This window comes from Hyperolius riggenbachi, chromosome 4 (assembly GCF_040937935.1).
Source record: "Hyperolius riggenbachi isolate aHypRig1 chromosome 4, aHypRig1.pri, whole genome shotgun sequence".
Taxonomy (NCBI): Eukaryota; Metazoa; Chordata; class Amphibia; order Anura; family Hyperoliidae; genus Hyperolius; species Hyperolius riggenbachi.
This window is the reverse complement of record NC_090649.1, coordinates 486,143,330-486,168,301: the sequence shown is the minus strand read 5'-3', so window position 1 is coordinate 486,168,301 and position 24,972 is coordinate 486,143,330. Positions and strand designations below refer to the sequence as shown.

Genomic DNA, 24,972 nt, shown 5'->3' with positions numbered 1-24,972 from the left:
GGGTAAGATCCGGTGAAATTGCACTGCAGCACCACGGAATAAAAAGAAAAAACCTGTATAAGTGAAAGAATTAATGAAAATATTGTTCTACCATTGCTTACTTGTTATCTCGTTTTTTTCCTACAGATACCGCCGAAAATATATTAATACAGCTGCACTTCCTCTGTTGGGATGACAATGGGAGTTACTGTAATTCTACTTCCTTTATAGTCATGTGATACGGCTGCACTTCCTGTGTTGGGATGACAATGGGAGTTACTGTAATTCTACTTCCTTTATAGTCATGTGATACGGCTGCACTTCCTGTGTTGGGATGACAATGGGAGTTACTGTAATTCTACTTCCTTTATGGTCTAGTGATACGGCTGCACTTCCTGTGTTGGGATGACAATGGGAGTTACTGTAATTCTACTTCCTTTCTGGTCATGTGATACGGCTGCACTTCCTGTGTTGGGATGACAATGGGAGTTACTGTAATTCTACTTACTTTGTCATGTGATATGGCTGCACTTCCTGTGTTGGGATGACAATGGGAGGTACAGTGATTCTACTTCCTTTTTGTTGTTATGTGACATGCAACAGAGCTACAAACTTGACACCAGCCCTCAGGATTCAGTATTGCCTGGCGGGGTATTAGCAGCTAACCATGACTGCTACCAGGCCGGGATTTACCTCACAGGAGCCTATAGGCACAAATGCCCTGGCACCCTAGACTACGCCCTCCATGAGCCTACAAACCCCCGCTGAACCGCATTGCAAGTGCGCTGGCTGGCCCAACGGTCACTCTCCCTCCATCCTCCTGCCCATCATAGGCAGCTATAGGTGTCCCTTAGTATTAGGCAGCCAGAGGTGCCCTCAGTATTAAATTGAATAGGGAAGGAGGGAGGGAGGCACTAGGAGAGGGGAGGGAGGCACTAGGAGAGGGGAGTGAGCCACCTTTCCATCATCAGCCGCCTGTAGGCACGTGCCTACAGTCTTTTGGTAAATCTGGCCCTGACTGCTACGGATCATGGGAAGCGTATTCTGGTATAGGAGCTCTAGCAATCCCTCCTAGCAGCTCTGTTAGGATAGTGCAGTGGGGCTAGAACAAAGCCTGTAGGATATTTAAAGTGGATCTAAACTATTGCACATAAGGAAAACACAGAAAAATCCACTCTGTGTGTATTTAGTGAGAAGAGCCCGTCTAATTCCCCCTCATCTGTAAGTAATCACAAGTGTCATTTGAGCTCTCAGAGGAAGAGGCATTCCGCATGTGTAAACACAGGAGGGTAACCCTTTCTCTGCTTTCATGAGAGCAGGATGTAAACACACTGCAGATTTATTGCAGGAGTTCTGTAAGCTGTAACAAAAAAATGTTTTGCTTTAAAGGTTATTATGCTGTTGCATATCTTTTAGAGCAGAGAGGAAGTTTGGAGTTTGGGCCCACTGTAAAACTATCTTAAAGGATACCCGATATGTGACATGAGATAGACATGGGTATTTACAGTGCCAAGCACACAAATAACTAGGCGGTATTCCGTTTTTTTCTTTCTCTGCCTGAAAGAGTTAAATATCAAGTATGTAAGTGGCTGACTCAGTCCTGACTCAGACAGGAAGTGACTACAGTGTGACCCTCACTGATAAAAAATTCCCCTTTTTACCTCTTTCTTGCTCTCAGAAGCCATTTTCTGCCAGGAAAGTGTTTTATAGTTGGAATTTCTTATCAGTGAGGGTCACACTGTAGTCACTTCCTGTCTGAGTCAGGACTGACTCAGCCACTTACATACCTGATATTTAACTCTTTCAGGCGGAGAAAGAAAAAACAGAACACAGCATAGTTAGTTGTGTGCTTGGCACTGTACATACACATGTCTATCTCATCATGTCACATGTCAGTTCGGGTATCTTTTAAAAGGTATCTGCAATTTTTGTAACGTTCGTAAAAGTAAACCTAATCAAAGTGGGGTCAGGATTGTACATGTGACATTTCAGAGGTGCCCAGAGTCCTTCTAGGATGGCTCTAGAACTGAAGGGGGGGGGGGGGGGGGGGGGAATAGAGAAGTCCAGGAATCCATCATTGCTAGACTTTGTTGGGATTCAACAGGAAGTTTCGGCAGTGTTTGGTGAAACATCTACAGTACATGGAAGACACTTTCACCTGCCCTATCCAGATTTACAGTAAATATGGAAAATTCCCAGGATGTTCTGTACAGCACTGCTGCAGAACATATGGCTTCTACCATAAATCTTTTATAACTTTAACAAGACCTATGGACATTGATCAGCAGCTGCTAGGCATGCTTATTCTGCAGAGACAGTTAGGATTATTAAATCATTAAATAAATCATTACAGTAGGATTTGTTGTCACCTGCACTTAGCTGAACAGCGAGGGTTGCAGGCCTCACTTGTTCCACAGACTCTACATACCTCCTGAGCTCGATCTAGAGACTTGGAGAACTTTACTTTAGTCGCACTTCAACTTTGCGAAGCATTCAGACGAAGTTTCTCCAAAGTTCCCCGGAGAGGTCAAGTCCATAGCTCAAACATAGCATGGCTCAGTGACCTGGTGACTGCTCTGCATGCAGGACTAGACTTCACTAATCATTCACTCTCCTCGGCCATTAATAGTAAACCTCGGCCTGCTGTTACCGAGGAGCCACAAGTCTAAGCACGACCTTCCGGGCATTCTTGTTGCCCATCCCAGATTAACAAGGGCATCTCAATCCCTTGTCTGCAGTCCAGGGGGATTAAAAGATTTTTTTTTTCCAAGTCCTATATTGTTACAGATTATATTTGATAGGTTAGTATTTTGGGAATGAGGTCAGACTGACTGTTGTGGGTCAGCATGTTGATGTTTCCATATCCCGGGAGGAGGAGAAAGAAGACTGGTGTCCCGCAGAGATTGTGCAAGGAACGCAAGATGATGCAACTTGTAAGAACTACTGTATAATGTAATGGCTGTATTATAAGCAGGGGTTTTACTCAGGAGATTACTGGGATCTCCAGCAAGCCTCGACTAGGCCCACCCCAGCCCAAGTCACCAGTATCAGGTGGTCTACAGGACCCCAGAATTTGGTGTTGGAACTGCACTCTCCAGCCTCTTAAAGCAGGAGGCTCAGCCATACTATGCCAGGAAAAAAAAAACATGTAGATAAATACTTGATCTACTTGCATAACACATGTATTGTACGGTCCACAATTTGATTTCAGTGAATTTTATACGGTAGACAAAGAGAATTCTGTTCCTGGTGGAAACCATGTCTTTTGCCCACAGTTTGAGGCTAAATACTGATGTAATTTCTTCCCTTTACTTTTTTTCTTTTCTCCTCCAATCGCTGAGTCACCTCAGCCTTGCTTGTAAACACAAGTGAGCAGAGGATCATGTTGCAGATGCCTAGCTAGGCAGGGAAATAAAGGGAAGAGAAGGAATATATTCTAGATAAAAAGAACCCCCAGCATGCAACTGTTTGGCAATGGTACTTAAAGGGCCAGTGCTCCTAAGGTATATGATAACTCCAAAACACAACAGCAGAAAAAGTTCGGAATGCAGGATTAGCATCTCTATCACTTAATACACTCAGACCAGTAGATGTAGAAATTGTATTTTTATGGTGACAATCCCGCTTTAAGGTGGCCACTAACAATAGAATTTGCCAAATGATCATTTACAACTGATTCTTCGTATAAAAGATCAGAAATGATCATTTGTGACCACCAATTGGAAAACAATCTCCTAATCTGATTGGTTTGCAGATTTTTGTTTGTTAGTAGACCCAAGAAGAATAGTACGTAACAGTCGTTCAGCAAATTGTATCATTAGCGGACCTGAACTCAGAACTTCTTCTCAGCTCTAAAAGATAAGAAACAGCATAACTTTTAAAGAAAAACACAAATCTGCAGTGTGTCCACTTCCTGTTTTTATGGACGCAGGGATAGGGTTAACGTATGACGCATGCCCCGCCCACTTTCCACTATAGCTGGATACAGAATACCGTAGGGCCAATAAACAGGTTTACTATAACAGAAGTTCAAATATATCAGTTTACTCCCAATAGACTTATAATGGCGCTTGGCTGAGAACTGGACATTTAGTTTACTATACAGAGTTAAGACTATAGTATGCCATCTTACCGACACAACCTGTTCATAGTATTCAAATTCTGTTGGCCCTCCTACTGCACGGAGGTGGTAAAATTGGTCAGTGATTGGCGAATGAAAATTGGAAGCGTGTATGAACCCTTCCATCCACTCGCTCGTTCTACATTACAGCTCCGCCCCCTCTGACAGGCTTGTCACTCTGGGCCTTCCCAAGGCTGCAGAAGTCACAAGGGCTTTTACACCCCTTATTATAAGTGTATAGCAATAATAATATATATTTGCATGTTCAGATTCATGTAAATCTTCTCAGTGTGTAATCTATATAGTGCTGATACAGAGCCCGATTTACTAAGGTATGTCCAGGGACCATCAAGCAACAGCAACGGGGGTCTCAAATGATCCTGCTCTAAAAAAATAAGCAACAGCATATGAAGCTTTAAAGAGGAGCTGTCAGCCATACTATCTCAGGAAAAAAAACAAATATATAAGTAGATAAATACTTGCTCTACTTACATAACAGATGTATTGCACTGTCCACGTTATGATTCCTGTGAATTTTATAAAGGAAAAGTAGAGAATCCTATTCTAGACGGTTTCCATATTTACTGTGGTTATTTTGAAGCCAGTCGTGATGTAATATCCGCCCTTAGTCTCCTCTGCCTGATTTGCCCGCCCTTCACTATAGATAGCGCATTGTTTCAGCCTGAGAAATTTTGGCCAATCAGAGAGGAACAGAGGTGTGGGAGGGGAAAACAGGAGGGAAAGAGGCTTCAGCCAATCAGGTTACATGTTAAGTCTGAGGGGAAAGTAGAGAAGGAAAAAAAAAAAAAAAAAAAAAAGGACAACCCAGCATGCCCTGCAACTTCTCTTTTGTGTACCAAATTTTCTGTGTACCAAATAAAGAGTCAGGTGAACTGGGGAACGATCATTTATCAACAAGAAAAGGAATAGTGATTTTAACTTTTGGATTGCCCGATTAGCATCCTTATTACTTGGTTACCAAATAGAAAATAAAGAATCGATTTTTGATTTTATGCCCGACAGTTACTCTTTAAAGAAAAAAACATTTGCTACAGCGGATACAAATCCTGCAATAAATCTGCAGTGTGTCTATTTCCTGCTTTCATGGCAGCAGACATAGGGTTAACACCCTGTGTTTACAAACTTGCTGCTCTGCTGAGATAGCCAACTGACATCAAATCACAGTTGTGATCAGTTGCAGATTTGGGGGGGGGCTTCGGGGCGGAATTAGACAAGCTAAACTCCCTAAATACATTTCTCTGTTTCCCTTCTTTCTTGTGCAAAAGTTCAGGTCCACTTTAAAAGGAAAGAAAATGACAGCCTCCATAATCCTTCTCAGTTCGTCTGTCCTTTAAAGTTAATCTGAGTTAGGAGTGATATGGAGGCTGCCATATTTGTTTCCTTTTAAACAATACCAGTTGCCTGGCAACCCTGCTGATCTATTTGGCTGCAGTTGTGTCTGGATCACACCAGGAACAAGCATGCAGCTAATCTTGTCGGATCTGACAATAATGTCAGAAACACTGCTGCATACTTGTTCAGGGGCTACGGCTAAAAGTATTAAAGCAGGGGACTCAAATTCAATTTACCTGGGGGGGGCCGCAGGAGGCAAAGTCAGGATGAGGCTGGGCCGCATAAGGAATTTCACAATCACGGCGCATCACCGCCTCTGCCCGCCCCTCTCACTCTTCCTTCACAGAGAGGGGCGGGGAGAGGGGGCGATTGACGTCAGGAGGGGCAGAGCTGAAGCTGAAAGCTCTGCCCCTTCCAGGAAATGCCGGCAGATTGCCCCCCGGGCGATTTGGGAGCTCTGCAGCCCTCGATGCAGCGGATTACTTGGGAGCACTGAAGCGAACTATAAGGAAGCTTTTGCCGGCGAGGGCCACAAAATATTGTATCGAGGGCCGCAAATGGCCCGCGGGCCGCGAGTTTGAGACCCCTGTATTAGAGGCAGAGAATCAGCAGGACAGCCAGGCAACTGGTATTGCTTAAAAGGAAATAAATATGGCAGCCTCCATGTAACTCACCTCGGGATCACTTTAAAAAAAAAGTTAACTCAGCCATTCCTTTTAAAATCCCTTTTGTCAGGTTGACTGATGCTCACACCACAGTTCGAGCAACACTTTGTACTTTTCTGGCAATTGGACAACGCAAAGCATTGCGCTCTAACAAAAAAAATAAAAAATTAATCAGTATTTAATAGAGACTATAAAACATGTACCACAGACTGCAGAACATGCCCGGCTATCTTTCATATTTGAAAGTTTTGCAATACTTGGCTGCAGCCAGCAATAATAAATGAGATCTGCTCGCCCTTGCCAGCTGCGTTTATCGTTGAAACAAGAGCCTTGCGAGCAAACTTTCCCTACCGAGAAGGAAAAAAGAAAGCTTTAGGGCCTAGCTGTAACCTGTACGTACGGGCCCCTCACCGCCGCCTCCTCGCCCGCCGCTCTGCCAGACTTCACTCTTGCCTTCGCTCAGTTTTTTTTTTTTTTTATCGCAATGTGGCTGCGCTGACTCGTTCCCAGGGTGTTGGCAGACTTTCAAGGTCTTGTGATGAGATTAACAAACCAGCTTCTTGTCCTTTGACACGGGAGCCCTAAGCTAGCAGCACAGCCATATTTACCAGCGGCAAACAGCAGCCGATCGCCCTGCGTCCAAGCCCTGGGGTGCTGCCTCTGCCACCTACTCACCCCCCTTTCCTCCCTTCCAGGCTTACATTTTTAACACTTGCCCTCTGTCTTAAAAAAGATATTTAACTTTGCATCAGTCAATAAGTCACATTCTGAAAAATCCAGCAGATAGGTAATCGCCTGATGTACAAAAAAAGAAAAAAAAAAAAACTCTGCAGGGCTGTCATGGCCAGAAGTTTGAGGGTCAGATTGCAGAAAACAAGGAAGAGAAAAAAAAAAAGTTTGCAGCAGCCATTTGCAAGGCAGACATGGGAGGAGGAGGAGGGGGTAGAGGAAATCAACAAGGAAATGTGAGAGCGGAGGGGAGGGGGCTAAGCTGGATTTCCCCTGTCCCCTTTCTTGATTCATTGAGACACCCTGCTGTCAGGGGCCCAGTACCCAGTGATCTAGGAGAGCCATTGGACCAGCAGCCAAATCATGTATGAACAAAAACAAAACAAAAAAAAAGGGCCATGTGACTGCCTGTGAGCGCGCTACATACTAATAAAGAATGATTTGCCTCCACAAAAGCCAGCCCTGGTCACCTGACACTGCTTCATAACTTTACAGTGCAAGAAAACGAATCGCTTAACGGCCAGTTCACAAGTACAGACTGAACTGTTTTTAGCATGTCATGCTACTTTTTTGCTTGGAGGTATATACACAATATTTATATTTGTGAAAAAAAGGACTTTTGCGGTGGGGGAAGGATAGAATTGAGTCAGCCTATTGAGGAACTGCCAATACCAGTAGCTAGCAGTAAACATGAGTATTTTATGACTATTGTACTGTTAAAAACACACAGAAAAGAGGGGGGGGGGGGGGGGGGGTTGAGTTTTAAGACTTTTTGTTGTTTAGCAGTGAACAGATTGTATTTAGATCATGATAATATATATATTAGAGAAATGAGAATAGTCACACTGGTTTTTCCAGTTGCACTATAGGTTTGACAAGTGCAGTAAACAAATATTATGGATTGCTGTCCCAATGCCTGATCTCTCATTGATGAATGCAGATTTTTTTTTTGTAGTTGTAGTTCCATTACTAGCAAGGTTCATAGAAATTTAGGATTTTGGGTTGTTTATTTTTAGCACAAGACTTGCAGGTCTACAACAGTGAAAGCCAGCTATGCAAATATTGTATTTGGTACTTTGATTTGTTTGCTGGGATTTTAATTGTTCCCTAATGGGAGTGCTGCAAAGATGTGCATGGTTGTGAACAGGGGACAGACAAGGAATGGTACTATAGAAAACATGCTGTGATTTGCAGTTCCACAGATTGCCTGTTTATGCCATCCAATCACCTCTCATGTTACATTAAAGGGAAAAACATACAGGGAGGGGGGGGAGGGGGGCAGTTTGAATGTTGTTTTTGAACAGCTAGTGGGAGAATGTTTTATAAACAACCCCCACAACTTATATTTTTGGGTCTCTAACCTTACTTCTGACTTTACATTTAATCCCAGATGCTTGTGCAATTGTCACACTAACTTTTACAGCAATCTGTAAATCACTCTGCAGACAGTGGGTCCCCCCAAGTTTCTGGGTCCAATAGCAGTTGCATGGTGTGTAACAGGCAATACACCACAGCATAAATAACAGACTCCAGAAAGAGGAAGCCTTTTCCCCGCCCACAGCACAAACAGAGCCGCTTGAGGTATGCTAAAGCACATTTGGACAAGCCAGCTTCATTTTGGAATAAGGTGCTATTAACTGATGAAACTAAAATTGAGTTATTTGGGCATAACAAGGGTCGTTATGCATGGAGGAAAAACAACCCAGCATTCCAAGAAAAACACCTGCTACCAACAGTAAAATATGGCGGGGGTTCCATCATGCTGTGGGGCTGTGTGGCCAGTGCAGGGACTGGGAATCTTGTCAAAGCTGAGGGACTCCGATTACATTCAGTATCAGCAGATTCTGGAGACCGATGTCCAGGAATCAGTGAGAAAGCTGAAGCTGCGCTAGGGCTGGATCTTTTAACAAGACAACAACCCTAAATACTGCTCAAAATCCACTAAGGCATTCATGCAGAGGAACAAGTACAACGTTCTGGAATGGCCATCTCAGTCCCCAGACCTGAATATAATTGAAAATCTGTGGTGTGAGGTAAAGAGAGCTGTCCATGCTCAGAAGCCATCAAACCTGAATGAACTAGAGATGTTTTGTAAAGAGGAATGGTCCAAAATACCTTCAACCAGAATCCAGACTCTCACTGGAACCTACAGGAAGTGTTTAGAGGCTGTAATTTCTGCAAAAGGAGGATCTACTAAATATTGATTTCATTTCTTTTTTGTGGTGCCCAAATTTATGCACCTGCCTAATTTTGTTTTAACAATTACTGCACACTTTCTGTAAATCCAATAAACTTCATTTCACTTCTCAAATATCACTGTGTGTGTGTGTGATATATTTAACTGACATTCTTTATTGGAACAACCAAGGATTTATACAGGAATATCATGACGATTAACAAGGTTGCCCAAACTTTTGCATCCCTCTGTATTTTAGAATAGCAAGCGTATGCCTACTGGGACATGTAGTTCAACATCTACAGAGCCACAGATAGTATAAAGGAATCACATGCCACATGTAGTTCTATAAATATCTGCATATATGTAAATACCTCAGGACTCTTCAAAACAAGCCTTGAAGAATAACAAGCTCAGGCATGCTGGGACGTGTAGTTGCACAACATACATATAATTAAAAAGCTTAGGGCTGCAAATCTGAGACTTGCAGAACAAGCCAGGCATGCTGGCACATGTAGTTCCATTCCATAACAACTGTAAAAGCAGGACGTTTTAAATCCGGTTGAGACCCTTTAACCTCTAGCCAGATAAGGCATGTCATTTAAAAAACACCAGCCTCTCAGAATAATGCTGGGACATGTAGTTCCAGCCACAGCATGCATAAATAAAAAGATAAAAATTATAGAAAGCCTGGCAGAGTAATAAAATAAGAAAAGCTGACAAGTAGTTCCATTAAAAAGCAGGCATGCTGGGAGATGTAGTTCTATGATAAAGGTTGGAAATCTGAAGAGCAAGAAAACAGGCATGCTGGGAGATGTAGTTCTATGATAAAGGTTGGGAATCTGAAGAGCAAGAAAACAGGCATGCTGGGAGATGTAGTTTCAATTCTCTGCATCCACAGCATGCCTCTGTGCTTAAGACTCAATTTTGGATTTAAAAATCAAACAGGGAGATGAACTTTCACAGATCAATGTTAGAGGTTAGGATTCTGAAGAGAGAGAAGACAGGCATGCTGGGAGATGTAGTGCAGCTCTAGAGGTTGGGGTTCAAAAGAGAAGGAACCAGGCATGCTGGGAGATGTAGTTACACAGCTCTAGGTTAAAGGTTGGTATTCTGAATAGAAGGAATCAGGCATGCTGTGAGATTTAATCCTACAGATGGGATTCTGAAGAGAATGAATTGGGCATGCAGGGAGATGTAGTTCCACAGCTGCATGTTAGAGGCTGGGACTCTGAAGAGAAGGCATGCTGGGATATGTAGTCCCACAGATGGAATTCTGAAAAGAAGGCATGCTGGGAGATGTCACACAGATGGGGTTCTGAATAGAAGGAATCAGGCATGCTGGGAGATTTAGTCCCACAGAAAGGATTCTGAATAGAAGGAATCAGGCATGCTGGGAGATGTAGTCCCACAGATGGGATTCTGGAGAGAAGGCATGCTGGAAGATGTAGTGCAGCTCTAGAGGTGGAGATTCTGAATAGAAGAAATCAGGCATGCTATGCTGGGAGATGTAGTCCCACAGATGGGATTCTGAAGATAAGGCATGCTGGGAGATGTAGTGCAGCTCTAGAAGTGGGGATTCTGAATAGAAGGAATCAGGCATGCTGAGAGATGTAGTCCCACAGATGGGATTCTGTAGAGAATGCATGCTGGGAGATGTAGTGCAGCTCTAGAGGTTGAGATTCTGAATAGAAGGAATCAGGCATGCTGGGAGATGTAGTCCCACAGATGGGATTCTGGAGAGAAGGCATGCTGGGAGATGTAGTGCCACAGCTGTAGGTTAGAGGCTGGGAGATGTAGTGCCACAGCTGTAGGTTAGAGGCTGGGAAATGTAGTGCCACAGCTGTAGGTTAGAGGCTGGGATGCATGCTGGGAGATGTAGTGCCACAGCTGTAGGTTAGAGGCTGGGATGCATGCTGGGAGATGTAGTGCCACAGCTGTAGGTTAGAGGCTGGCAGGCATGCTGGGAGATGTAGTGCAGCGTGTCTCTGTGTGGAGCTCAGCAGATTAGTTCCATATGAAGGAGGAGGGGGGGGGGGTCTGAGGCTCTCTGTGGCGCCGCAGCCATGAGGCAGGTCCCCGGCAGGCACACAGTACAGCAGAGCCGCCTACACGCTGCAGCAGCTGCCGCCTCCTCCCGTCTCTCTCTGCAGCGACTGAAGCCGCCCGCGTGCGCGTCTGCGAGCTTCTAGCCGAGCGAACCAGCGGCAGCCAATAGGAAGCCGGCAGCCTGACGTCACAGTGGCAGTGGAGGCGCGGCCTGAGGGACCCCGGCTGGGTCAGCGCTCGGCCCCGCCCACCCCGCGCGCCCTAGCAGCGTTTATATAGTTGTGCCGCACGCGGGCTGGGGAGTCAGCTCTCTGCACTGTCCCCAGCTCGTCCTGCCGGGCCCGCCAATCCCCTCCGCCTCCCTCGGAGCTCCTAGTCGTGGCTATTCCTTCTAGTAACGCGGGATCCTCACGGTCCTCTGAACTCTGTTCAAGCTGGAGCTGGAAATGTCTGCAACACTTTTATCCGCCATCTACGACATCGACTTGTTCTGCAAGGTGTGTATCCTCCTGTGCATCGCCTGCAAGACTGGGGGGCTCACAGTTGCAGATCCATGGATGGTGCTGGGGGGCTCAGTGCTGCAGATCCCTGGAAGGTGCTGGGGGGCGCAGAGCTGCAGATCCCTGGAAGGTGCTGGGGGGCGCAGAGCTGCAGATCCCTGGAAGGTGCTGGGGGGCTCAGAGCTGCAGATCCCTGGAAGGTGCTGGGGGGCGCAGAGCTGCAAATCTGGAAGGTGCTAGGGGGCTCAGAGCTGCAGATCCCTGGAAGGTGCTGGGGGGCTCAGAGCTGCAGATTCCTGGAAGGTGCTGGGGGGCTCAGAGCTGCAGATTCCTGGAAGGTGCTGGGGGACTCAGAGCTGCAGATTCCTGGAAGGTGCTGGGGGTCTCAGTGCTGCAGACTCCTGGAAGGTGCTGGGGGTCTCAGTGCTGCAGATTCCTGGAAGGTGCTGGGGGGCTCAGTGCTGCAGATCCCTGGAAGGTGCTGGGGGGCTCAGAGCTGCAGATCCCTGGAAGGTGCTGGGGGGCTCAGTGCTGCAGATCTGGAAGGTGCTGGGGGGCTCAGTGCTGCAGATCTGGAAGGTGCTGGGGGGCTCAGAGCTGCAGATCCCTGGAAGGTGCTGGGGGGCTCAGAGCTGCAGATCCCTGGAAGGTGCTGGGGTGGGGGGGCTCAGAGCTGCAGATCCCTGGAAGGGGGGGGGGGCTCAGAGCTGCAGATCTGGAAGGTGCTGGGGGGCTCAGAGCTGCAGATCTGGAAGGTGCTGGGGGGCTCAGAGCTGCAGATCTGGAAGGTGCAGTAGGGCTCAGAGCTACAGATCTGGAAGGTGCTGGGGGGCTCAGAGCTACAGATCTGGAAGGTGCTGGGGGGCTCAGAGCTGCAGATCCATGGAAGGTGCTGGGGGGCTCAGAGCTGCAGATCCATTGAAGGTGCAGGGAGGCTCAGAGCTGCAGATCCCTGGAAGGAGTTAGGGGACTCAGAGCTGCAGATCCATGCAAAGAGCTGGGGGGCTCAGCTGCAGGTCATCCATGGAAAGAGTTGGGTTGCAAGGGGGGTTTAGAGCTGCAGATGCCTGGAGAGGCTCTCTTATGGAAGCCTGGGGTGCAGAAAGGGAGGTAGGGGGCTCAGAGGAAGCCTGGGGTGCAGAGAGGGAGTCAGGGGGGCTCAGAGGAAGCCTGGGGTGCAGAGAGGGAGGTAGGGGGCTCAGAGGAAGCCTGTGGTGCAGAGAGGGAGGTAGGGGGCTCAGAGGAAGCCTGTGGTGCAGAGAGGGAGTCAGGGAGGCTCAGAGCTGTAGATCCCTGGAAAGAGTGTGTGATGATGGAGGGGTGGGTGAGGAGAGCTTCTGAAGTCCACAGTTGTTGGTGTGCAGAGGCAGCACCCACAAGATCTGCAGAAGTTGCTGGATGTTTTGTAGTCAGTATAAAATGCACAAAGAGGTTGATTGATCAAGACAGGTGCAAAGAAAACTTGACCATTCACAACATTTTTTTTCTTTTTAACCTGTCTCAACTTTTGTTCTTTGTAAAGTTTAAGTTGTAGCTACAGAACTTCTGCAGTCCTTATGCACAAAGTAACATTGCCTGGTTTGCTAATGTAGTTCTTTTTTGCTTTATGCAGTTTCACTGTCAATTTCAAACGAGAATGGCTTGATTTTTTTTAATTCATTGAAGCCTTGTTTAATGTTTTTAAAGTGACTTGGTGAGAGTTTAAGTAGGCAGCACCCTTAGGAGGAGTAAAAGCTGCTCATATATGTATGCCATTTTTTTTTCACTTCTTGATGGAGTAACTGGTTCTTGTAACACAATTCAGGGTACGCTTAAAGTAAAGTGTTAGTAGATTTAGTATTGTGGAAAGCAAAGGCTGAAACTAAAACTTGTGCGGTAATTTATGTGACTGTTGAAGTGTTAGGACTGTTCTTTGTAGCAGTGGAATCTGGCATGTGCATGGTAACCAGGCGAGAGGGGCTTAAACTCTGTGCAGACGTGGTGGTGCACATTCTCATGTGTGCTCTGAGAGTGGGGAAAGCAGTTAAGGGGGGGACCTACAAAGTGAATGAGAGGCTGCAAGTTTGTAAGAACGCTAGAGAGAGCACTTGGGTAACTTTTTACAAACTTTTGCAGAGTCAAAGTTTACAACTGATTCTGATCCATGTTTTTTTTCTTTTGTTTCCTTTCTGTCCTTTTTTTAGAACGAGAAAGTCCTGAACAATCTGAATCTAAGCAGCATGCTGGATAAGAAGGCAGTGGGCAGCCCTGTGACCGCTCCCAACTCTAACCTGTTCCCAGGGTTTCTACGTAGACACTCAGCCAGTAACTTGCAGGCTCTGACAAACAACAACAACTCCCCCAAGTTCTGCAACAACAACCTCAAGGAATCGGTGGTGAACAGCACTGCCTTGCTGAACAAAGAGAATAAATTCCGGGACCGCTCTTTCAGCGAGAATGGCGAGCGCAGCCAGCACCTCTTGCACCTCCAGCAGCAGCAACAGCAGCAGAAGTCCGGTGCTCAAATCAACTCCACCCGCTATAAGACTGAGCTGTGCCGGCCCTTCGAGGAGAGCGGCACATGCAAGTATGGTGAGAAGTGCCAGTTTGCCCATGGCTTCCATGAGCTACGTAGCCTAACCCGGCACCCCAAGTACAAGACGGAGCTGTGCCGTACCTTTCACACCATCGGCTTCTGCCCTTACGGTCCCCGCTGTCACTTCATCCACAATGCTGAGGAGAGGAGGCAGGCGCCGGGAGGGGGCTCGCCAACAGACTGCTTCAATGGCCAGCGCCCCAAACTGCACCACAGCCTCAGCTTCTCTGGCTTCCCCAACCACGGCATGGACTCTCCTCTACTGGAGAGCCCGACTTCTCGCACGCCTCCCCCGCAGCCCTCCAACTCCCTCTACTGCGATGAGAATGTGTCTTGTGCCAATAATGCCTTCACCTTCTCGGGCCAGGAGCTCAGCCTGATTACGCCTCTGGCCATCCAGACCCACAATCTGTCCAGCTACAACCCTGCAGCCTACTGTCGCCAGCAGCAGCAGCCACCTGCTTCCTCCAATACATCACCACCGCCCCTCAACTTCCAGCCTCTGAGACGTCTCTCTGAGTCCCCAGTGTTTGATGCCCCACCAAGTCCCCCCGATTCCCTCTCTGATCGGGAGAGCTATCTGAGCAGCTCTGGCAGCCTGAGTGGATCGGATTCTCCCACCCTGGACTCTAACAGGCGACTGCCCATCTTCAGCAGGCTGTCCATCTCTGATGACTGAGCCAGCACCCCAACTTTTTTTTTCCCCCCTTTTTGGGGCAGTCTGGACTGGGAGGCAAGTTGCTACCTGGGCTGGTATACTTTTTTTCAATTTATTTTTTTTTTTAGATGATCTGGGCTGCATAGCCACCTGTCTAAGAGCAGAGGACAGTGCTGTAAAGCCCACAGCTGCTGCAGAACCTCTTTCTCTAGAGCGGAGCTGCCCCTGGTGGTCATGTTGTTGGTTGCAGGGCTCCCCATCAAAATTCAGGACAGTCAAGGCTCTGCTTTGCTGAGGTTATGTGGCAGCTGAGGTCTTTGTTTTCCACAAGCTGTCCTGGTGATTGGACTAGAGGGTTTCTTTGCCCACCCTGCCTTTAAATACAGTGGAAGCGTCGGGGTCAAGTTTTGCCCCCCTTTTTCTGTCACAAAAGCTGCCAGTCTATCACTGCACCTCTCGCTCCGTATGCTACAGAGACTCAGAAGCGTGAAAGACCATAGAGAATGACTTAAGCCTTACACCTATGTAATCACGGCAAGGACTAAAAACACTTGAACTGTATGAAGCTGGCACTCATGACGATCCCTGTATTATTAATATTATTGTTGTCGTTATATATATTTTTTTTTTCGCCTTTGTGCCTCTGCCAATTTTTATTTAATGTAAAGAAGAGTCAGAAAATGACTCCTGGAAAAAAAATCCTGAAAGCTGAACAAAAAAAAAACCTTACTCAAAAGGGCAAACTTAATAGAACAAAACTATTTTTATAGAACTGTGGGGGTTAGTGGGTGGGATGTCTTTTTTGGGGGGCGGGGGTTAGTTTTAAGCACCAGCAGGCATTCCATCTCTTGAAGCATTAGCACAGCGAACCTGGGGAATTACACTTCAGCTCTTTCCCAGGTGTTTAATAATAAAAAAAAAAAAAACTAGTTGAAAAAAAATAAGCTTTTTTTTTTTTAAAAAAGAAAAGAAAATCACCATCCTGCCAAGAATATGCCTTAACAACAAGCAACCCTCTTAAGATTTTTTTTTTCTTTAGCTTGTACTAAAAACAAAAATGAAAAACAAAAAAAAAAAAAAAACTTTCATTCCAAAGTTAACATCAGTTCCATTTCCATTTGCTTAGTGGGCTGTTAGCTTAGAACAATGTTTCTCGGAAGCACTCAGTTAGTTTATAATTGTTGAATAACTGCTGATTATTTTTTTTTTATTATTATTATATTATTTTTAGCTGTCTGAGTTGCTTGCCTGTCACTGCACACAACTCAATATGAAACTATTTAACTTATTTATTATCTTGTGAAAAATATACATTGAATAATTTGTTCATACTGTATTTATCGGGTATGATGAAAAAAAACAATAGATATATATTCTTTTATTACGTTTAAATTATGATTGCCATTATTAATCTGCAAAAATGTTGAGTGTATGTTCTTTTCACAGTAATATATGCCTTTTTGTAACTTCACCTGTTTTATTTTATTGTAAATGAGTAAAATCTTAATTTAAGAGATTGTATGTAATATTTATTTCATTAATTCCTTTCCTTGTTTACGTTAATAAAAATTTTTGAAAAAAAAGATGAAATGGGTTTCTGTAAAGAAATCTCAGTGCTGTGGAAGAAGTTTGAGGCGTTATGTATGTATTTTTCCACATTGGTTCCTCCTACATCCCCCTCCTATTTTCAGTTTTTTTTTTTTTTGTTTGTTTTTTTTCCCCCTCCAAAAGTAATTTTGAAAAGCAGAAACTTTATAATTTGACTTGAGTGACTCGCTCAGATGCTCTGTTCAAAAGATTAATTTACTTTTTTTTATTTATTTTTTTTGTTCTCTCTCTCTCTTTATTTCCACCGTAATCACTGTGATGGTATGTAGCAATAATTGGGGTCCCAGTATTATATTTCACAGTGCCTTTTTTGAAGAGTTCACACTTGCCTTAAATGTTTCTCAACCAAAAAAGTATTGTGTAAAGGTGTGATTATTTGAATGTAGGGATGGGGTTTTTTGTAATTCCTTACCACTTTTTATTTAAAAAATGGGCCAGAGACCTGAAACTTCATGCAGTACTAGAGAAGTACTTAAGTGAATTCCTTAAAATTTCCTTGCCTAGAAAGCCAAACCTTTATTTTACTCTAGAATTTGCCTAGATGGTAAATGACCGTTGTTTTTTTTTTTTATTTTCATTTTCCCTCCTTTTTGTACATAGTAGGTACAGATTAAGCACTATGTACTCTCTGAACTACTTTAACAGAGTTGTTTTTTTTTTTTTTTTTTCCTCCTGAATGTAACGAAAGGATGAGTTGACTTTAATTATATGTATATATAATTAGTCGGTTCGCTAAGAATTGTGAGACTGTATTCTTTGTACTGTACATGTTTTGTAGTTCTCCCAATAAATTTTTGGAAATGAAAAAAAAATAAATTAAAGCATACCTGGATGTTTTGTCTGAATGGTGGGCTGTTTGTCTTTGCCTGCAAGTTAGTGTTTGAACTGAAGGGGGGGGGGGACTCTTGCAAAAAAAAAATGTATGGCAATGAGCCAAGTTAAATACACAAGTATTGTAGAAGGTTCCAAAGTACTGGCTCACTGGGAAGGCTGGATTGTTAACCCTTTACGATTGCACAATGGCTGTAGATGACCATGTGACTGATATAATTTACTGTGGACTAAATCAACCATCTGTCTTATTTTGACTAAAAAAAAAAAAAATTACATTCAGAGGGCGTTTATGCCTTTTTCTATTAAAATGTGCGTCTTATTTACGAGACACTAAAACCCTATTTTGCGCTTGAAAGGAAATTATTTTCTTAATTTGTATGCTGTGCAGCTTGGGGAGTTCTCACTGAAAAAAGGCCTTCCACTGTTGCTGAACAGTTGGGTTTGTTCAGTCCCCATGGCATTCTAATTACAGGTATCTCAAGTTAATTAATTTAACAGAAGTAAATCTAGCTTTAGCTGGTGTTATTGTGCTGCAGTTTGTGTGTGTGTTGTGTGCATTTTTTTCCCTTGTTTTTGAATTTTTGGTGTCTAGAATGCAACATGTATGTCCTTCAAAACAAAAAATAAGTGACTTGGTATGGTGGTGTTTTTATATAAGGGCAAATATAAATAAAAAAACAAAAACCACATTTTTAATCAGCGACTTGAAGGAATGCACGCCCAAGTCTTTGATTAAACGCCATGTGGGCGGTGGCAGACATGCTGGATCATGTATTATCCAGATAATTGGTGCCTGTGCCATGGGGCAGAATTTTAACACCCGTTTTCAATTAATGTGTTGTGCATTTTGTTAAAGGGCAACTGTACCGAGTGATATGGAGGCTTCCATATTTTTATTTTTTTTAAGCAATAACAGTTGCCTGGCTGTCCTGCCGATCCTCTAAAGTCTCTACTTTAAGCCATAGACCCTGAACAAGCATGCAGCATACCTGGTATTTCTGACATTATTGTCAGATCTGGCTAGATTAGCTGCATGCTTGTTTCAAGTGTGTGATTCAGACACTACTGCAGCCAAGTAGACCAGCAGTACTGCCAGGCAACTGCTATTGTATAAAAAGAAATCAGTATGGCAGCCTCCATATACAAGACAAATAACATTTATATCGCGCTTTTCTCCTGGCGGACTCAAAGCGCCAGAGCTGCAGCCACTAGGGCACACTATAGGCAGTAGCAGTGTTAGGGAAACTTGCCTAAGGTTTCCTACTGAATAGGTGCATCTTACTGAACAGGCAGAGCCGAGATTCGAACCCTGGTCTCCCATGTCAGAGGCAGAGCCCTTAACCATTACACCATCCAGCCACTATACCTCTCGCTTGATACCGTTGTTCTTTAAATTTCATGTTGTTTTGCCTTAAGACTTGTAGCGGGAAAAGACCATAAACTTTCAAAAGTAAACTTGAAAATCAGATGGGTGTGTGTACAATAGTATAACCAGTAAGGTGTTACTGTATGCTTTCATCTAGACAAATTAAGTTTCTCTATACAAAGTGGACCTGAACTCTTGCACAGGACAGAAGGAAAATATAGAGAAATTCACCCTGTATGTATTTAGAGAGTTAAGCCTGTCTAATTCCCCATTGTCTGTGACTGATTACAAGTGGTAATCTTCTCTGTCACCTGACTGCCACAGCAGTGCAGCTAATTTTGTAAACACAGGATATTAACCCTATGTCTGCTTCCATGAAAGCAGGAAGAAGTCGCGCTGCAGGTTTATTGCAGGATTTGCATCAGCTGTAACAATGAAATGTTTTTCTTTGAATGTGATTTATTGTATTTATAAAGCGCCAACAAATTATGCAGCGCTGTACATTAGATGCTGTTGCATATCTTTTAAGCCCAATCTACACTACGATTCGATTATGATTCTATTTACGATCCGATTAAATCCAACATGTCCGATTGGGATTCGATTCAATTCGATTTGCCATGGTTTTGCAATAGCAAATCGAATTGAATCGAATCTCGATCGGACATGTTGGGTTTAACCGGATCGTATTTGAATCGTTTAAAGAATCGCATCGTGTAGATTGGGCTTAAAGGGAACCAGAGAGGAACGGGGGGTTGAAAAAAGAAAATGATTTTATACATACCTGGGGCTTCTTCCAGCTCCATAAGCCTGAATCGCTTCCACGCCGCCGTCCTCAGCTTCCTGGATCCGCCGGTACCGGGCCCGTCACTTCCGGCGGACGCGGCCAATTGTCCGCATCACAGGGGCTCCCTCCATACATGTACGCATGCGGCAGCGCAGTAAGCAGCCACATGCGTATCTGTATGGAGAGAGAGCACCCTGTAATGCGGAGAATTGGCCGCGTCCACCGGCCGACTTGCCGACTCACGGCAATGACGGGACCCGGTGGCGGCGGATCCAGGCAGCGGAGGACGGCGGCGTGGGAGCGATCCGTGCGTATGGGGCTGGAGGAAGCCCCAGGTATGTATATTGAATCCTCTCTGGTTCCCTTTAAGAGCAGAGAGGAAGTTCTGAGTTCAGAACTGAGTTTAAATCACTTTTTCATTGAGATTGCTGCTTTCAGACTGTTACAGTTCATGTTTCATATTTGATGCTTAAAAAAAAAAAAATACAATTATTTTCACCATAAGTCAATGTGTACAGTGCCTCCATGATATAAAGTTAGCGTGCACTTCCATGTGCTGCAGCTAAAGACATGTAGTTAAAATTGTAACCACTAGGGGCAGTGCATCATCATTTTAAATAATTGTATTTTCCACAGAAATGTAGTCAGTTCCTCTTTGGACTTAGCTGTGTAAGGCCTGGTGCACACCAAAAAGCAGATCCGCAAAATGCTAGCTGATTTTGAAACGCTTTTTCTTATTTTTCTGTAGCGTTTCAGCTAGCATTTTGCGGTTTTGTGATGCGTTTTTGGTGTAGTAGATTTCATGTATTGTTACAGTAAAGCTGTTACTGAACAGCTACTGTAACAAAAAACGCCTGGCAAACCGCTCTGAAGTGCTGTTTTTCAAAGCGGTTTGCGTTTTTCCTATACTTAACATTGAGGCAGAAACGCATCCGCAATCCAAAATCTGCAGCAGCCCGGGAGTATGCGTTTCTGCAAAACGTCTCCCGCTCTGGTATGCACCAGCCCATTGAAATACATTACCCTAGCGGATCCGCACCCGCAAGCGGATCGCAAACCACAGCTGAACCGCTCTGGTGTGCACTAGGCCTGTGTGTGTATATATTTCCTGGTCCCTCTGAGTTTACTATAAAGGGATTCTACTGTGTATATCTGTGTTTTATTCACTTTGGATATGCTGCTCACGATTCAATTCACTTTTTCTCCCAGTTGATATTTTCATACTTAATCAACAAATTGCCTGTTAAGCCACTGGCACAATACTCAGTATAACTTTGATAGTACCTTTTCCCTAACTTTTTGGTACTTTATCAATTGCAAAGTGCTGCAAAGTTATTTTAAACAGAAGATGAAACATTCCCCTAAGAGAAAACTGAGGAAAAACTGAATTGAATAGAGCTCAGTACACACATCCAATGTTAATCTGCAGATGGTGAACTTATTTTACCACTACTTTGCAGTAGGAGGGCCGAGGCATAGGCTGGAGAGGCTCCAGCCTCAGGGCGCAATGTAGGAGGGGGCGCACAATTCATTCAGCTGTCATTCCTAATTGTGTATGAAGCAGAAAGAAATAAGAAAAGGGGATACATGGCAGTGACTGCAAGCCAGATAACTAGATATTAAGGTGTTGGGGAGGTTGTGGCACCTCTTATTCTAATAGCAATCAGTGTGTGACAGCTGGGGTGGGAGGGATGGAGGGGCGCACTTTGGTGTCTCAGCCTTGGTTGCTGGAGGACTTTTTCCCGCCTCTGGGAGGGCCAACAGATTTTGAATACTATGAACAGACTGTTGGTATGCTCTCACTTGGCAAACCCATACACCTGTATTATTTCCAATACAATTTCTCGCCCAGCAACTGTGAGAAAGGCCTAGGGCACACCGAGCGGTTTTGGTAGCGTTTTTAGAACCGCTTCCGGATGTGGAAACGCTTGGGTAATGTATTTCAATGGGCTGGTGCACACCACAGCGGGAGGCGTTTTGCAGAAATGCATGCTCCAGGGCTGCAGCATTTTTTGGATTTCGGAGGCGTTTCTGCCTCCAATGTTAAATATAGGAAAAACGCAAAACGCTTGATAAAACGCCAGGTCAGAGTGGTTTTGCAGGCGTTTTTGTTACAGAAGCTGTTCAGTAACAGCTTTACTGTAACAATATCTGTAATCCTGCTACACAAAACCGCAAAACGCTTCATAATAAGAAAAAAACGCTTCAAAAACCGCTAGCGGTTTGCGGATCTGCTAGCGGTTTTTGGTGTACCAGACCAAACAGTAATATTGTAGTGCTGCGTATCACACAACACTCCCTGCATTTTAACTTTGCACTGATCGAGACGGCTAGCTGCACCCCACCTTTTGGCTGGATAGTGTATTGGTTAAGGGCACTTGCCTTTGACATGGGGGACCAGGGTTTGAATCCTGGCTAGGGTCGGTACCTATTCAGTAAGGGCCCAGTCACACTTAAAAGTTCAAAAGCAGGAGTGATTTTTCCAGGATTACACGCGGAAAAATCACTGGCCACTGCGGCGATTTTTCCGTGATCGCGTTTAGCGCTTCTATAGCACTGAAATGCGATCGCCGGGAAATAGCCTGAAAATGGTGCAGGCTACGCGTTTGCATTTGGCAATTTCCGTTAATCGCCGGTGATCAATGCAAAAGGCCCAAGTAAGAACTGGCCAATGGGGTTTTATAGCACTAGTGCTTTAAAAAGCGCTAGGGCTTCAGCGGTTTGCCAAAATCGCCGGTAACTCTTTAATGCTTTGAGTCCAACAGGAGAAACACACTATACAAATGTTCCGATTATTCTTGTTGTTATTCTTTATATTAGATGGGGGGGGGGGGGGGGGGGGGAGACAAGCAAGCAACCATTCTCGCCCTCTATGTTTTTAAAGAGACCCCAACCAGCGGCAACTCAAAACTCATGAGTTTGTATTTCCTATTTGTCCTTCCTGACATAATCCGGTACTCGTAGGGCTTCTGTCCTCAGGATCAAGTGTTGCATCTAATTATTCCCTGTACCTAAACGTTCGGAGTGTGTGCCCTCATGCTACACGGAAGTGGTTATATTGGCCAGTCATCTGCAGATAAAAATTGGATGTGTGTACGGACAGTACACTAGCCATAGAGCTATAGAGTTCGCGGTTATATCACTAAGGCTAAGTTCACACTGTTCATTTCTTATCACCTGCACAACGACGCATGTATTGCACGTTAAAATGTTTTCCATAGCATGATTACAGCGCCATGGAATATGTTGGCGCTTTATAAATTATTAATGAAGAATTGCTCTCAAGTGGGAGGGGGGAGCTTCTGAATCCTAAAGAGGCTTGGCTGAAGAATGGCCTCCATGTGCGCTCTACCACCGTCCCGTCCAGGCTCCGGCAGGTGCAAACAGCCTGTGCAGTAGACTGGATCCGGCCCGGCTATTGCCAAAGAGGGACTTGAGTGGGGCGGAGCTAGAGTGCATGCGGGTGGTGGCGACAAGCGTTGACATGGAGACTTTTGGCGATATTTATTTTTGTAATATTTTAAAAAAAAAATTTCATTTCCTATTTCCCCCTCTCTCCCCAAGTCAGCCAATCATAGCGATCGGCTGTGATAGGCTTCAGCCTATCACTGCCAATCGCTCCTGTGTGGCACAGGGGGACAGCTGTACTATGTAAATAGACGACGGTTACGCCGTCTAACAGTCTCCAGGAGACTGAAGGCAAGCAGGAGATGCATGCGCAGCCTGCACGCGATCTCCGGCCCCAGGACTTGACGCCAATTGGCATTAGGCGTTCCTGGGGCTGCCGCCGCGGTCACGCCCATTGGCGTGACGCGGTCGTTAGGTAGTTAAACACATTTTTTATTCAGTAGAGTAATCTAAACATTTACACAGATCTGTACATCAGTCCTTAAAGACAGAGGAGGAAGACAGAAGGAGAGAGGGATTAGGTTCCCAAAGAGGGACTGTCCTCTGAAAAAGCGACAGTTGGGAGCCCTGCTGAAGAGTCACACTTTTAAACTTCAGCAAAGTAGAGTTACTCTTCAACCTTTTCTTTTAGCTGCCTCAGTTTTCCCTGTAATTTTCTACATGCAGAAAAGGGGGATTTTTGAATCCTGGGAGGGAATTTCCTGCCCTCAAGGCCTGTTTACAGGCAGAGATTAGAACACCTCTTAATCAGCCTGTGTGTACACTTGTCATACCTTTACTTTTAGTTTAGCCTTTATGTGGTCCTGGTAGCTGCAGTAGCTCTGTATGTCTATTACTTCATTCAGTGGCCTGGTAACTGCAGTCTCAGTAAGTCTGTTACTTCATTCAGTGGCCTGGTAACTGCAGTCTCAGTAAGTCTGTTACTTCATTCAGTGGCCTGGTAACTGCAGTCTCAGTAAGTCCCTGCACACTGCATGCGATTACGATTTTTAATCGTTTTTTACATCCGATTCTGATTTTTAATCTTTACTGCATGCTGCATTTTTTCCTCTGTTTTTCTGTTGATTGCATTCAGGAAAAATCAGATTTGCAAATTGGAAACGGAACTGGAATTGGAATCGCAAAACAGATTTGCAGTGTGCAGGGAGCCTTAAAGCGGATCTGAAATGAAAAACTAACTTTAACAAGTAACTTGTCTATATATCTTATCTAAAGTTTAGATAGTTTACACAGCAAATCTAGCTGCAAACAGCTTCAATAGAATATGATTATTTCTTCCTGTGATACAATGACAGCAGCCATGTTGTTTGTAAACATTACAAACAGGCAAACTTACCTGCATCTTCTGTGAAAAAAACCTAACCCCCCCTTCTCCTCCCTGCTCCCCTCTACCTCTGAAATATCTGGCTAGTAATACCCCCCCTCCCCTTCCTCCTGCCCAGACTGAGCTCCCATGAGCCCTTGCTACTGCCAAGGCTCTCTGAAAAACTGTGGGCGAGGCTTGTTTAGTTTATAAGAAATTAGAGTATTAAAACAAAAGCAAAAAACTATTTGGCTTGAGGAATGCCCTATAAACAATAGGAAAGGAACACAATTATGCAATGAGTAGAAGTTCATCTCGGATCCACTTTAACCTAATGCCTTTGATAGAGGATCGCCATAATTGGCTGACGGGAAGGGGAGCAAAATGAATAAATTAAAAATAGTAATTTTTAATAAAAAATAAAAAAGTAAAGCCTGCACAGCGATCAGAGCCGGCCCGTGTCATCGGAAGCGTACTGCGTAGGCGCAGTACACGAAAACTTCGTACAGCGTCTGCGCAGTAAGCTTCTGATGACGCGAGCGGCAGTGCACATTATTCGTCTTTGTCAGATGAATAATTGCCCGGTGCCGGCGACTGGAAACGGCGGATTGGAGGAGGAGGGCGTGGGACTTTACTACTACATGGGGCTGATCGAAACCCTAGGTAAATGGCGGTTTTTATCCTCAGCCCCCCCCCCCCCCCCACCCCTATAGAAGCCCTTCAAGACTGCTAGTACCGTAAAACGCCACCTCCCGACGATACGCCGCACATACCCGCCACTCTTGCCGGTCACGACGCTGTCCTATCGCTGCAGGCTCCTCTCTCTGCCGTCTCTATGACGGCAGAGCGCTCTCAATGTGAG

The 24,972-nt window shown here is 44.8% G+C and overlaps 1 protein-coding gene across 1 annotated transcript; it reads left to right on the top strand.

Annotated features, from left to right (window-relative positions):
- Positions 1–11,358: 11,358 nt before the first annotated feature.
- Positions 11,359–17,257, top strand: ZFP36L2 (ZFP36 ring finger protein like 2). The gene is made up of 2 exons (XM_068233007.1): positions 11,359–11,568; positions 13,755–17,257. Exons 1-2 carry the CDS (start codon positions 11,518–11,520, stop codon positions 14,823–14,825), a joined length of 1,122 nt encoding a protein of 373 aa, XP_068089108.1. The 5' UTR covers positions 11,359–11,517; the 3' UTR covers positions 14,826–17,257.
- The last annotated feature ends 7,715 nt before the right edge of the window (positions 17,258–24,972 follow it).